The sequence below is a fragment of the Juglans microcarpa x Juglans regia genome, chromosome 4S (genome assembly GCF_004785595.1).
Source record: "Juglans microcarpa x Juglans regia isolate MS1-56 chromosome 4S, Jm3101_v1.0, whole genome shotgun sequence".
NCBI classification, from domain to species: domain Eukaryota; kingdom Viridiplantae; phylum Streptophyta; class Magnoliopsida; order Fagales; family Juglandaceae; genus Juglans; species Juglans microcarpa x Juglans regia.
The window spans coordinates 3,227,436-3,242,202 of NC_054601.1; the positions used below are offsets into that span (position 1 = coordinate 3,227,436).

The 14,767-nt window shown below is 33.5% G+C and overlaps 1 protein-coding gene across 2 annotated transcripts; it reads left to right on the forward strand.

The window, feature by feature from the left end:
* Positions 1–455: 455 nt before the first annotated feature.
* On the forward strand, positions 456–4,976 carry LOC121263129. Of its 2 annotated transcripts, none has more exons than XM_041165931.1 (5): positions 456–722; positions 1,967–2,185; positions 3,250–3,483; positions 3,871–4,022; positions 4,565–4,976. In XM_041165931.1, exons 2-5 carry the CDS (start codon positions 2,124–2,126, stop codon positions 4,753–4,755), a joined length of 639 nt encoding a protein of 212 aa, XP_041021865.1. In that variant the 5' UTR covers positions 456–722; positions 1,967–2,123; the 3' UTR covers positions 4,756–4,976. The 2 variants fall into 2 exon arrangements, with proteins under 2 accessions (XP_041021865.1, XP_041021864.1); XM_041165930.1 differs by having other exon boundaries at positions 475–722; positions 3,247–3,483.
* The last annotated feature ends 9,791 nt before the right edge of the window (positions 4,977–14,767 follow it).

The window sequence follows — 14,767 nt, forward strand, 5'->3', positions numbered from 1 at the left end:
TTTCGATTAGAATTTTAATTTGCCACGGCATATTACTAAAAAATAATAAGAATTTAAAATACAATACAAAATGGTAAATAAATCAAAACCTAAAAATGATGTCTAAAAACTGAAAAACCAAAACTTCAAAAAAATATTATTTATATTTATAATTTTTTTACTTAATCATACACTAGTTATTAAAAATTATGAAAATTTTAGAATTTGAACTTAAAATTTAAATTAATAAAATGAGACATAAAATTATACGGCGTTAGAAAAATTTTATACATTATACTATTATTTTATTTTCATTCTACTAAGTAAGATGTAACATATTTATCACTATTAAATGATTATTTATTATCTATTTTTTTATCATTTAATAGTAATAAATGTATTATATATCACTTAATATGATTAAAATAAAATGAGAATAGTGTATAATATTACTGTACTATTATAAATAAAATCTAAAATTTTAAGAAAAAAATGGCCATGGGAATATTTGGGTTATCCACGACCCAAGTGATATTTGGGAGGCACAACTAAGGACGAACATAGCGACGTCTGGAGCCTGAAATCGACCGCTGCTGAAACACGACTCTCGGATAATGGCTGAAGAGACCGAAACTATGTCGTCACACACTCATCAGCCTCCTCCTTCTTCCTCTTCTGAATCGACTACTACTACTACATCCACCCAGAAATCTCACTCCGAAGGCATTCCCACCCAATCGCAGGTTCCCTAATTTAATTTTTGCCCCTCCACCAATTTCTCTAACTTCAATTGCAACCTCTAGGTCTTTACGTTTTTTTTTTTATAATTTCTAAAATCTGGGATTAAATTAAAGAAGGTCTTGAATGCACTTTTATATTGCATCACTCACTAGGACTTTTCGATTTACGTTAATTCTTCAATGGATATTGATTGATTAAACAAAGTATGTAAAACTTTTTGGGGTTTTAGTCATTCGAAATTTCAAATCTCAAGGTGCGATTTTTCTCTTAAAAAAGTTGTAGGGTATTCTTATATTGATGTTTCTTATTAAGGGGCTCCAATTATGCGGGATAGCTGGGTTTTTTGATTTCTATTCTCAAGAACTTACTGGAGATTTAGAAAATTCTAATATAGTGAGTCGGGATCATTCATTTTTTTGATAGGTGGGGTAGGTTGGGTTTGGTTTGGTTTGAATTATGCACTTTGCTATTGATTTTGAACCTGTTCTTCACCTAGCTTTCTTTCCTAAACAAACTATTCTCTTTTTTTTTTTTTTTCCTGTTGACTAATTAGAATTCCAATATGGGTGCGGCAAGAAAACATTCTGTCATTCCCTACCACCAGCCCTGTGTGTTTGTACTTCTGTTTCTTCGGACTTGAACCTTGAGGAACTGGTTATGACAATTGACTGACTTGCTTGCTTCTAACTCCTACAATTTTAGTTATTGAGTGATGCCAGTTTGAAGCCTGCTTATCTTGCAGAGTTTAGAAGTAGCTTCCTTAAAAGATACTGATGGTCACTTGGATTTGAGCTTCTAATGATAGCTTACATAGGCCAGCCCATTTTTCAGAAACAAGGTCATGGGAGAGGGGAATCTGGATACTGCTCCTAATCTTCAGCATATTTGCATGAAGTAAATGAGAGAGCTACAATGGGAAGAAATTGTTATGTTATTATAATGGAAAATGTTTAAACTATGTGGTGCACCCCATCCATGTGTTATGAATAAAGCGAGGGCGGGGGGGGGGGGGGGGGGGGGGGGAAATCGTTAGTATAAATTTTGAAGTCTTTGTTACATATTAAGAAACTATGTTTGAGTGGGATGGCAGAAGGTCTTTATTTTGAATATTCAATGGAAAATATTTTTATGAATGCGTGTTTGCTGTGTTTGGAACACTTGTTCTGCAATATTTGTCTTCATGCTTTTGATTTGTGGCTTTTTTTCAGCTTCTGTCTTAATCACTTTGTAGTTTTGTTATTCTCAGGTTCCAGTATTTTCTGGTTTTCCAGCTTCCCAAATGGTGATTTTCAGATGTTCCCAGTCATGTGTACCCTGCACTTGTACCAGGCTTTAATACTTTGCAAAATCAGGAACAGATTAATCGTGGGGCCGGCATTTATGCTGTTCCTGTTTTCCCATATATGGTGCCTGTTGCTGGACTTCCATCAAACACTCTTATTCCTCTGACCTACAACATACCCACGTAAGCTTAACTATGGTAGTTTGTTTATGTTGAGGGCCAATATCTGTGACTAACTATTAGCATTACTAGTGTCCTGATCCTTATGAAGCATGGATATGGATATGGATATGGATATGGGATATATAAGGATACTAGGTATTGGTTTATAGGGAGAGAACCAGGATTTTTTTGGTCAAAACATGAATGAGAAGATAGATTTTTTATGGGGTCTTACCATTCTTTTATTGTTGTTATGCTTCTCAATTATTTAAATGGGTTGAAGATTATAGATGCAAACGAGGTTGTGTTAATTCTTAGTGGCCAAGCCTAATCTTAATAGGGGCCACACTTAATTATATATTAGCTTATATATGGTGATATTAATTAGAAAAAAATCAAAACCACTTGCTTCTCCGGCTTGTATGATACTATGTGTGATACCCCATATGATAAAGATAAGGGTAAATGATGTATGATATCCCACATTGCTTGGGAATGAGAAGTTCTTGTTCTTTATAAGGTTCTAATGGGGCTCCAATTGTATCATTGACTAGTCATTTTGGAGTATAAGCGATATGGTTTGGGTCTTCCATTGGGACGTTATAAATGGTATCAGAGCCTATCCCAATAAAAAAAGTGGAACTTAAGCCGTGCCACCTACGATAGACTGGCCCAACGAGGACGTCGGAAATTTAAGGGCGGTAGATTGTGATACCCCATATGATAAGAATAAGGGTAGGTTGTGTATGAGATCTCACATTGCTTGGGAATGAGAAGTTCTTGCTTTTTATAAGGTTCTAGTGGGGCTTCAATCGTATCATTAACTAGTCCTTTTGGAGTATAGGCCATGTGGTTTGGGCCTTCCATTGGGGCGTTACACTATGGTTTGTCACATGCAAGTAATTTAAATTCATCTATGGACAACATTGATGATCTCTGTGGCAAGTTTGTTTTAGTCAAATTTAAATTCATCTATGGACAACATTGATGATCTCTGTGGCAAGTTTGTTTTAGTCAAAATGTTTTATGTGCTGGCTGATTACCTCTTTTTATTATCATGGTTGGATGGGTGCCCTCAACAGTAGACAAAGTCCTGAAGCTAGGGCTTTGGGAGAAGAGCATGGGCAGGTGGGGCAGCAGCAGCACCAACAGCAGCAGCATGCACCTCAAAGACAAGTCGTTGTTAGAAGATTTCAAATAGCTTTTCAGCTTGATTTGTTGCTTATTGTAAAGCTGGCAGCAGTAATCTTTTTATTCAATCAAGATGGATCGAAACAGAGGCTTGTTGCCCTTTTGTTTTTTGCTTCACTTATCTACTTGTAAGTTGTTTTTTTTTTTTTTTTTTTTTTTTTTTTTTACCTATAATGCAATATTGTTCACCATTCAAATATAAGCAAATATTTTAATAACTTGGCTCTAATACTTCACGTGAAATCTAAAATATTACATTCTTTGTTATTTGTAGATCCATGTAAATAGTTTGGCTTGATAAGCAAGCGGACAAACAAGTGTAAAAATGATTGATTCCCCATCAATCTTGATGGAACACTACCCTATTGTCGTGTATCCCTATATTTAGGCATGCTTGTGCGCGCACACACACACTCTTTACATATTATGGTTAATATGACAGTCAATTTTAGGTATACATAAACATGTTAAGTTGTAGAGCAAAAGCTGAAATTTGTAGATGTGGGATGTGACAGGTACCAAACTGGAGCTCTGACGCCGATAGTTAGATGGCTTTCACAAGGCATGCAGAGGGCAGCTGCCCCTCCCCATCAACCAAGACCTGCTGTCAGGGCTGAGAATGTTCCGGCTCCTGCAAGACAGGGAGTTGAGAATGCTGCTGTAGCAGGTATTTTGAGTGCATAAAATGCATTTTTCAAGAACTTTTTTCAGCAGATAGGTCACACATTTATTCACGTGTAGAAAGAAGTAGCAGGTACATATGGATATTTGCGGAACTAGTGGGGTTACAAATCAGCTGGTGAATCTGAACTTTTGGCTGATCTGACTTTGCCCAGTCAGGATGGACACTGTTTGAGCTCATAAATCCCACGCAATTCTGCCACGTGACTATTTACATCCTTATAACAACCTCATGTACTATGAATTTTTAGTTCATGTTGATAATATAAATAACCATCAGCATTTTAATATTTTCTAAAGGTGGATGTCTGGATTTGAACCTAGTTGAGGCAACAGTGCTAATCATTGGTGTGCCATAGCACCGCTGTACCGTGTCAAACTCCGCAACACGTTTTTTTCCATTAGTAGGATAGGCTTTGGATTCTTTGTAGAAAATAAGTATCAATTAGAATTTGGGATGAAACAACTTATGATTAGTGGCATGAGTGGTTACTTAATAAATATAGTTTGTTTCATCAAAATATGCAGAAGGTCAACCTGGAGATCATGTGGTGCATCAGCCTGCAAATGATGGGAATCAAGCAGTCGAGAATGAGAATGTGGCAGAACCTGGTGGCGGTGATCGAGCTAATAATTGGTGGGGGATTGTGAAGGAGATCCAGATGATTGTCTTCGGTTTTATTACTTCCCTTCTCCCAGGCTTCCACAACATAGATTAACTCAATACTTTGCTGGTGAGTAACCCCTTATAATCAGTTCAGAAGCTAGAAACATAACAAATAAGTGTAAAGTATTTATCTTTCGCATGGCTATAACTTGAAGCAGTGACCGGTGTGGTGTGGTGTGGTGTGGTGTGCAATTATAGCACCATTTTGGATGGAGTAGTTTTTGTCATGTTTAACATAGATGGTATCAATATATTTTTGTTTTATAAATCTTATTACATTACTTGTGGAGGATTATCAGAAAGTAGTTCTCAATATTTGTGCAGAATAATGAAATCATTTAAATGGCATAAGATCTTCACTGAGATTAATTTCAGTGCGAAACATTTGACCCCCTACTACAATCAATCCATTTATTGTGGTAGTAGAATGCTCCGTAAAAAACTACTCTACAGAGTAGTTAATTGAAAAAGAGAAAAGATATTTACAATCGTGAATTGTGCAACCGCCGTGTAACCGTTTTGAAAAAAATGAATAAAACATGGGTTTTTTAATAGTGGACTCTTCTATTTTTCAAAGCGATTACGCGACATTTACGCACTTTACGGTTGTATGTAGAATTATTCTAACTTGTTGCTCAACCGAGAAAATTAGACTCTTAGAGCTTGTTTCAATCCATATATTGCCTTGTGTAATTTGTAGACATAGTTAGGAAACTGAGGGTGTCCGTAGCGTGGGGGTTGAGCCATATATACTTCCTCTGTTAAAGTACCATATAGCATTTTATACATCTATTTGCCTTATAGGCCAACCACAAGATACATTAAAAGAGAGTATTAATTGTATCGTGGTGGGCTTTATTTTCGAGTTGTAGGTTTCAGAGTAGTCAATGTCAGACTGTTGTAGGAAACCCTTGGTCACCAACCGTGCTTTGTACCGCTTGATATCATTGTTGGCCTTTCTTTTGATTTTAAACACCCACTTAAAACCAATGATGTGATGGGCAGAGGAATGTGGAACTAATGACCAAGTTCCGTTCTTCAATAAGGCATCGAAATCGAGATTCATGGAAGCATGCTACTCGGGTGATTTAGCTGAATTGGAATAGCAACTGGGTTGAGTGACAGAGGGATTGAGCTCAACGGTGAGGGCTTTAGGAAGAGGATATCGTATGAAGCAGTCGGTGTTGGTCTTGGGTTAGAAGGTTGTTTCGAGATCTGGTGACCATGGGGTGCTGATTGGCAGTCGGTGCCACCATGGCAGGTGAGACTGTGCGTGATGACAGGAAGGTGTCAGGACTAGAGTTTGGGTTTTGAGCAGAGGTTTGAGGTGAGGGGGATGAGAGATCGGGGTTAAGGAAGATGTCTGGGTATGTTGGGCTCTCGGTGGGTTGGGATGACTGACGGGGCCTACTAATGTTGAGTTGAGTTGGAGGCAGTGAAGTGACCGATGGTTGGACCTGCATGGGTTTAGCTTCTGCACGGTCTAAGAGTGGGCTGCTGGGCCGTACTAGAGGGACTATGAGAGGAGATGGATTCGAACATGCATGTGAGTGAGTTTGTGACAGACTTTGGAAAGGGAATACCGACTCTTAAAAAACCACATCACGGGAGATAATGATTTTCTTGGTTAGTGGGTTGTAACATTTGTAGCCCTTGTGTTTGCGACTATAACCAAGAAATATAGAATGTGTAGAGCATGGTTGCAACTTGTGTTTATTATAGGGGCAAAGATTGGGCCAACAGGCACAACCAAAAACTTTCAAAATTATTGGGACAAGACAAAATAATTTAGATCAATTTATTCTTCAATAATTTCAAAACATTGTTGGACTAGGAATCTATGAATTACAACAGCTTAGAGAAGTAGTTTGGCTAGGAATCATAAGAAGTAGTTGGACTAGGAATCATAAGCATCATATTACACTCAATGCCTTTTATAGATGAGAGTCTGCTTCTTATCTTGTTAATTGTGTTTGACTGTGTTTGTACTTCTTGTGGCTTATCTTGATCACTTTGAGAGATTATTTTGTGTTTAATTATGGATTTCTTAACAAATAGAGGCTTGTGTCTTAGTTTGGGGAGATCAGAAGAAGAATTAGAAACTCTCCGTTGTCGTAAACTCTTCTTCTTTTTTTTAAGCATGTCTTTTTGTTCAAACTTCAGGGGGAAAAGTGATGGAGATAGAGATAGGGAGGTAGAGGAGGATACAGAAAAAAATGTGGGGTTCTTGAGTGCGTACTTGACCTTCCTGTTGCCTGACCTTCCTGTTGCCTCTTGGGTCTTGCTGCAGAGTGCACCAAGCTGAGGCCAGGTGACCTTTCCAATTACACATTATCTAATCTAATTACTCTCATCATTATACACACCTTTTATCCAACATAATTAATTAATCGATAACTCATTATTAGTCATAATCTCTTTGGTGCAATATATTTTTAGTGCAGGAATTTCATACAAATAAATTTATAAATTTATGTAATTTAATGTAATTTATATGATTTATTTTAGTATAAAATAATTTTATAATGTGACGGATGAAATTAAGATACATTCAATTTGTAAATTTATTTATTTGAAATATTTCTTTTTTTCAAATCATATCTTAACATACGCGGAGATTTAATAAAAACTAAAAAATAGATTATTATGGAATATATAATAAATTTTCTTGCAAATCATATCATAACATGTCAACAGTATGATTATCCTATTTCACAAGATGGAGAAAATGCTAAAAACAGAATTGTTTAATTGTTGATAAGCTTCGCATGGAAAATGAGAAAGCATGTATGTAGGTTTTTTTAGAGTTGTGCTAGGTTGCTTCCCAGCTTTGACCGCTGGGCGTGCCTAGCACAAATGTATGTTTTTATTTTTTTTTTTCATTTTTTTTAATATATTTAAATATTTTTAAAAAATAAAAAAAAAAGTACTAATACACTAAAAATTATTTTCTTAATCATTAAATAAAAAAATTAAATAAAAAAATTAAATACACAAGAGGTGAAAGTGAAGGGGTAAAGTGAGAGGGCAAACTAGCATTTTTTTTTTTATACGTGAGGAAGGGGGATTCGATCCGTGATTCTCTTAATGAGAAACCAACGTATTGCCAACTGATTTAAAGGATCTTGGCAAGCATGTATGTAGTTAGATGAAGTTTACGTAGTTTTGGAGCATATAATATGATCTTATACTAAAGTTTTGAATTTCGTACTGTACCGGCCGGTACGGTCGAAATATATTGTTTTGATGGTATAGCTGATACAGAAAAAGGGTATAGTTTTGTATCGGTCAGAATTTCGGTTGTTTCGGCCCGTATCGGCCTTTACTCTTTTTTTTATTTATTCATTTCTTCAAACTACAAGCTTATTTTTTGACCTCACAATTCATACCAGACTATTTATAATTTATATATATACTTATATATAATTTATTCATATATAGACTATTATTTTAGAATATAATTTATATATATAATTTATTCATATGTAGACTATTTTAAAACGGTACCGGTATCGAAATATCTCGTTTCAATGTCTCGACCAAAACGGTCTCCAGTACAACATTCAAAACATTGTTTTATACGCTTCGGCAATATTTAGGGAATCATTGTCACAGTTTTTCATGATATATTAAGATACTATACTATGATAAATATCACTTTGATAATAGGAACATGAGTAGTTGAAAAAAAAGTATACACCACACTCTCATCATTATATTTTGATCATACTAAGTGGTATGTAGCACATTCATCACTATTAAATGATAAAAAATATGTAATAAATGATCATTTAATAGTAATAAATGTACTACATCATATTTAATGAGATGAAAATAAGATGATAATATAGTATATAAAATTTTCCTATTCATCAAGGTTTGCAATAAATGGGGTTACAAGCTAATTTAATTTCTGTGAGGGGGTCTTTGTCGTGGCCAATTATTTTATTTTTTGTTTTTCAAAAAGGGATTGATTAGCTAAGAAGAATTTTGTGAAATCGGCCTCTTGTAGATAACCAAGTTTTATTATGTCTTGGTACACGTGGCACTTAAAGCAATTTCACTTTCAATATTGCAAAGCTACAAATTATGTTGGATGAGGATTAGTTGGGTCCAAGGATCCTCTTCCACTGTTGTCCAATTAGAGTTAATTTCAACTCATCTTATTTAATCATTATAATTTTTTTATTTCATAAAAATTATTTTCATATTCAATTCGCATCATTTTATTAAATAGATGCCTTACATGTCAGCATCGGTGTACGGTTTGGTACGCGAACTCACTTGTAAGAAGACTTTTACAAAATATAATAAATAATTCAACTTTTTTTAATCTTAAAATAATAATATTATTAAAAAATAAAATATTTTATTAAACTTTTAATTTTCACCTCAATTCAATATATACATCGTACAAGAGGCAGGGAGTAGAAAGATTTTTTTAAAAACAAATATATTTTCTTGAATCTTTGATATATAAATGATGAATGCACGTGTGACTGCAATTTTGAAGAAGAGGGAAACTCTATCACGTACGAGATCTTTGATAACAAGAAATGTCAAACCGGAAACCAAAAAAAAAAACAAAAAAAAGCTTAGAAAATGGATTTTTAATCAACTCGTGTCCTGAATTTCCCCATGCTTTCTTGGACGTTTCCTATACCCATTTAATATGCATATTTGTATAGACTTGTACACATGATGCTTCCTTCTCAAACATGCTATTGATGAAAGATGCAACAAAGTCTACACCACATTAAAGTGTGAGGGGGGAGGTTTTCATTTACAGGGATGATTTCTTAGAAGGGCGATTTCTTAGAAGGGCAATGTTAGGGATCCCGCTCAAACATTCCGTTACTTTTTTTTTAGTTTTTTTTATATAGTGATTAAAAAAATATTGTTTACTAATATTGTAAATTTTTTTTCTTTTTTTTTTTAAATATTTAAAAGTGTTAAAAAATGTAAAAAAAAAAAAAAAAAAAAAAAAAAACAATTTTAAATATTTTTTCACATAATTTTTCAACACTTTTAAATTTAAAAAAAAAAAGAAAAAAAAATTACAATATTATTAATCAACATTTTCTTAATCATTACATAAAAAAAACTAAAAAATAAAAAAAATTGAAACTGAACAAATGAACGGGAACCCAGCAAGATCCCTATAATTTTCCTTCTTAGAAATTGGTTTAAAGAAATGTTGGCTTTTGTCTTAACTTTTTTTTATTTGTTTCATTTTAAGCAACCGATTTATGAAAATAAATCGAAATATGTCAGATCAGACAGTGTGATTGCGTACTAAATCAAGCAATATTCATCATATTTAATTATTGACTTCTATTATTTTCATTCTATAGGATCGATGGATGCTTGAATCTGACTCAAGAACTTAGCCTGACCTTTACCCGGAATCAGTTTTCTGGCAGATTTTAGAACAACCCAAATATATATATTTAAAAAAAAACCCACATCCAGCCCAAGTGGATTCAAGAGGGCTGAAATTATGAAGTAGTCAGACTGCAAGAGAGTGGATATCCAGCCAATACAGGCTTAATAGAGAACAAGCCCAAGTACGAGGTTAGCACACCACTAATCTGTAATCCAACCATTCAATTTTCCATTCTGGGTCACTTTGATAATGATCTTAAATGGGCAATATAGAGGCCTTTAAGCAGCGGGCTTTATTTATTTATTTATTTTGCAAAAGGAAAAAACTAAAATTACATTCATAATAGTTTCCATAATAGCAAACCATCCCACCCCAAAAGCGAAAACTATATGAAAATACTTAAAAGAAAAAGAAAAAAATAGGCTTCAACAAAAACGATTGGTTAATAAATTAATAAATAAGTTTACAAATATAAATTTTCCAACCCTTGTTTTATGTACGAGAAATGCTTTAACTACAAAGAGATCTTACAAAAATAAATCTAAAAACTGACGTGATTTGATTTTATATGTTAGATTATAAAGCTACTTTTATTGTAAAGTAAATCTAGCATATTATATAAAGTTATATCCATTTATAGATTTATTTTTATATAATCTCTTTGTGACTGTAACACTTATTTTAAAATTAAGAATAAACTAGATTAGAGCTTATCTCAACCATATGACCCTACTTTTAGCACTCGACCTTGTTTTCCACCCACAGCGCTGGCAAAACAATAGGACAAATGGGATCCATACGAGACCAAGCATGCATCAATATTCATCCTGCGGCCATGTTCTAATCAACAACATAGTCACGAGCAAGCAAAACAGCAGCAATTTCAAGGACGCGATCATGAACATGATACTACAAATCCTAAAAAGGGGATAGGAAAGAACAAAAAGGTGAGATTATTGAAGATGATTTGTTTTTGTTTTTGTTTTTTTTTTTAACCAGGTTCAAAAAAGTCCATGAACTTTTGTCACATTGACAACTACCTTTAATTTGTCCCCTTCTCTAGCAGTAATGTAAGTGCAAGTCGTTTTCACCAACCTCTCCTTGTAAGAGTGTGTCCTATTCCAATTTCATAAACAAGTTAGGGAGTGAGAGGGAAAGAGATCTGAATTCATCACCAACCTTAATGGTTAATGCCCTTTTCAATAACTTGCAACCAACTTCATGATTGCATAACTTTGAATTCTAACCCCTCATAATTCAACCTTTCCATTTTCTTTACTAGACAACTAGCATCAACTTGGTGAAACTTGAAGATGGGTTTCTCCTATTTCTTTATGCTTTTAACATAGAACATCGGCATCTAGATAAATTAAAAGTTTTTCTACTTCGAAATTAATATCTAAACATATAATTTGTCATGAGATCCATTTTAATAAACACGAATATTTGTTTGTACTTTGTACCGACTAATGCGGTATACTTTCATATCAGTGATGTGTTTAATATACCAATAAGCGAGTTTGTAAATATATCATTACAAGAAAACTGTTTATTTATGACTAGTTATTTTTAGTAAAAATAAGTCTATTTTTATCATAAATAATCGTTATTATCATAAATATTTATTTTTCTTATAGTTAATATAATTTTTTATTAGCTCATTATCACAAGATCACCTTTGAATCAAACCCTCTTGGATGAGTTTAGAAGGTTGTAGAAGCTAAATTGGACACATGGACTCGTGCATTTGGTTTATTTTAGGAGGTATATGGATAAATATATATTATTTCACATCTTGGAATCTTTTAGTTCATTTTCTGCCACTGGAACGGTCTTACTGATCGAGTCACATGTGGTGTACAAACGTAACGACAAGTTCGGTGGGGTGCAACCCACATGTGATGAGAAAGCTACCCAATAGAAAAATCTATTTGTCTAATCCAAAAACAGAGTGCACGATTTAGAAGAGAACAGATCATAAAAGAATACTTAATACATCTTTGTTTTTTTTTTTTTCTCTAAATCCAAGCAATAATATTGTGGATGTGAAATGACTTTAGATAATGTTATATGCATGAAAATGACTTTAGACTAGTGTTCCTTTCCTTAACTTCTATTTGTATTAATGTTAGAGCTATCTAATAACATTCTTTAAATATATACAATCACTTACAAGAGAACTGTTACAACCACATAAAAAAATACATAAAAGAAAACTCACAAATTGATATAGTTTCATCATGTATATTGTAATTACTAATTCGTTAAATTTACTTTACAATAAAAATAACTTTATAATTTGACATACTACATCTAGTATTTATTTTTATATTTTTGGCTCTCTGAATTGCTGATTTGAATTTGATGGTGAAGTTAATGCATTAAATAGTATAGACGATGAGTTGCCCTCTGTGATCGGAATGAGATCCACTCATTCGAGATAGATAGTATTAATTTGATGTGAATTATAGAATATTTTAATCATTCATATCAATTATGAAAAATGTACAATATTTTGCAGAAACTGCTTAATTCTATAATTAAGGGCAAAGTTCTGATATAAGTTGCAGCAGCTCAGCTGTGCCTTTTGTTTGATGCTCCAAGCTTTCTGGGTACCATAGTTTGATGGTAGGGAGCCATGTAGCCAACGAACTTTGCCACAACTGTCAACCACCTCTTACCTTATATATATATATTTATGATCAATCAGCAATTTATCCATCTAACAAAAATAGCAACACATGACTCCCATTCGTAGGGTTACCCTTTAATTCTAGGGCCACGTTAATGTGGTGATGACGTGTGTTTTTATAATGAACCATCTACATTCTACCCTTCACATTAATTTTTTTTTTTTATCTATAATTATTATTTTGAAATTTGAAAAAATTGAATTGTTTATTATATTTTGTATGAGAATTTGAGAGAGTAGTAATAATAAGATGATATGTGTTAGAGTGTTTATGTATCTAAACTAGAGGTGAAAACCGACGTCGTCGGCGCGGTTTTTGGGCAAAACCAACTCCGACTGACGTTTGAGAAAACGGAAGAGGAGGAAACTGATCGAGGAGGTTCTCGGTCGCCGTCAGTTCTACTGAGAGAATAATGAGAGAGACTGAGAGAGAGAGAGAGAGTTGCATAGGAGAGAGAGAGAGAGTTGCGGAGATCGGATTCGGGAGAAGAAGGGGCTGGGGAAGAAGAAGACTCATCTTGAAACGATGTCGTTCCACTTAAATTTATGTGGAACGGCGTCGTTTCAAACTTATTTTTTTTTCTTAAGTCCTTAATAAAACGATGCCGTTTGGTTTAATTCCAAACGGCGTTGTTTCCATTATCTGTTATAATACTTATTAACATAAACGACGTCGTTCCACTTAAACTTAAGTGGAACGATGTCATTTCGATAAGGGTATATTAAAAAAAAAGATTTTATTATATCGGTCGGTTCAGCGGTCCGGTCCAGCTTCAAATCGGGACCGAACCGTTGAACGTCGGTTTCTTCAAATTTCCACCGCACGTCGATCGGTTCTGACCGGTTCCTGACGCGGTCTACGATTCGAGTCGGTGGCGTTAGTTTCTATACAACCCTAATCCAAACGGGACCTTTGTCTGACGGGACGATTAATTGTCAAAAAATAATCTGATAAGCAAGACAATATTATTTTATGCAAGGTATGCATGCATAATATTTTTGGATTTATATTTAAACTTTATGATTTAGAGTGAAAGAACAGATAAAATGGTTATGTAACATTAATCGCGATCCACCTCATGCGTCTAGCTCTATCCCATTATAGACGGTAGAGTTTGAATAGAAAATTAAGAGATCCAGCTCATTCAAAGAATCTCAAAGTATAATTATACTTGCATAATCTGTGATTGGTCAAACAAATGTGTAAATAATTTCTTGTTTGACCATAATTGATCGTTTGATCAATTAATTAATGTAGTGAGAATTAAGATCCAACTTTAATCTTGTGGTCTACACTTACCTTTTGACTCTCCTATAATTCAATTAAGAAAAAAATGTGGGCCTTCTAAGAAGCCGAAAGTTAGTGAAAGCATTAGATTATTGCATCAAATCAATATATATAATATCATTTCACCTAATTAATGGGTCCAATATGATTTGGCTTATAAAGAAAGAGGCTTTAGTTATAAAAGAATCTCACAAAAATAACTACCGAGACTTGATGTGGTCAATTAGATTGTAAAATTATTTTTATTATAAAATATATCAAACGTATCATATAAAAATATGTCAGTTTATAAATTTACTTTTATACAAATCTTTATAATTACTTATTTCTCGTAAATATAAAGATACTTGTTGATAAATAGTAGGACTATTGCCTAAAGAGTGACTAACAACCATGGTTTTTAATTTTGGAAAATGCTATATTGAAAAAAATGCATTGTAGTTTTATTGTAGATCTACTTTTATTATAAAATAAATTTAATATATCATATAAAAACATATTAATTTATGAGTTTATTTTTATAGAATTTCTTTATCGTTGCGTCTCCCTCATAAATATAAAAATAGTTGTTGAGAAATAGTAGATTATTGTCTAAAGAGTGACTCACAACCATGGTTTTAATTTTAGAAAATGCTATATTGAAAAAAATACAAATACACTAACGATCATTGGCATGGGTCAAATGCAACTGTCCCTAT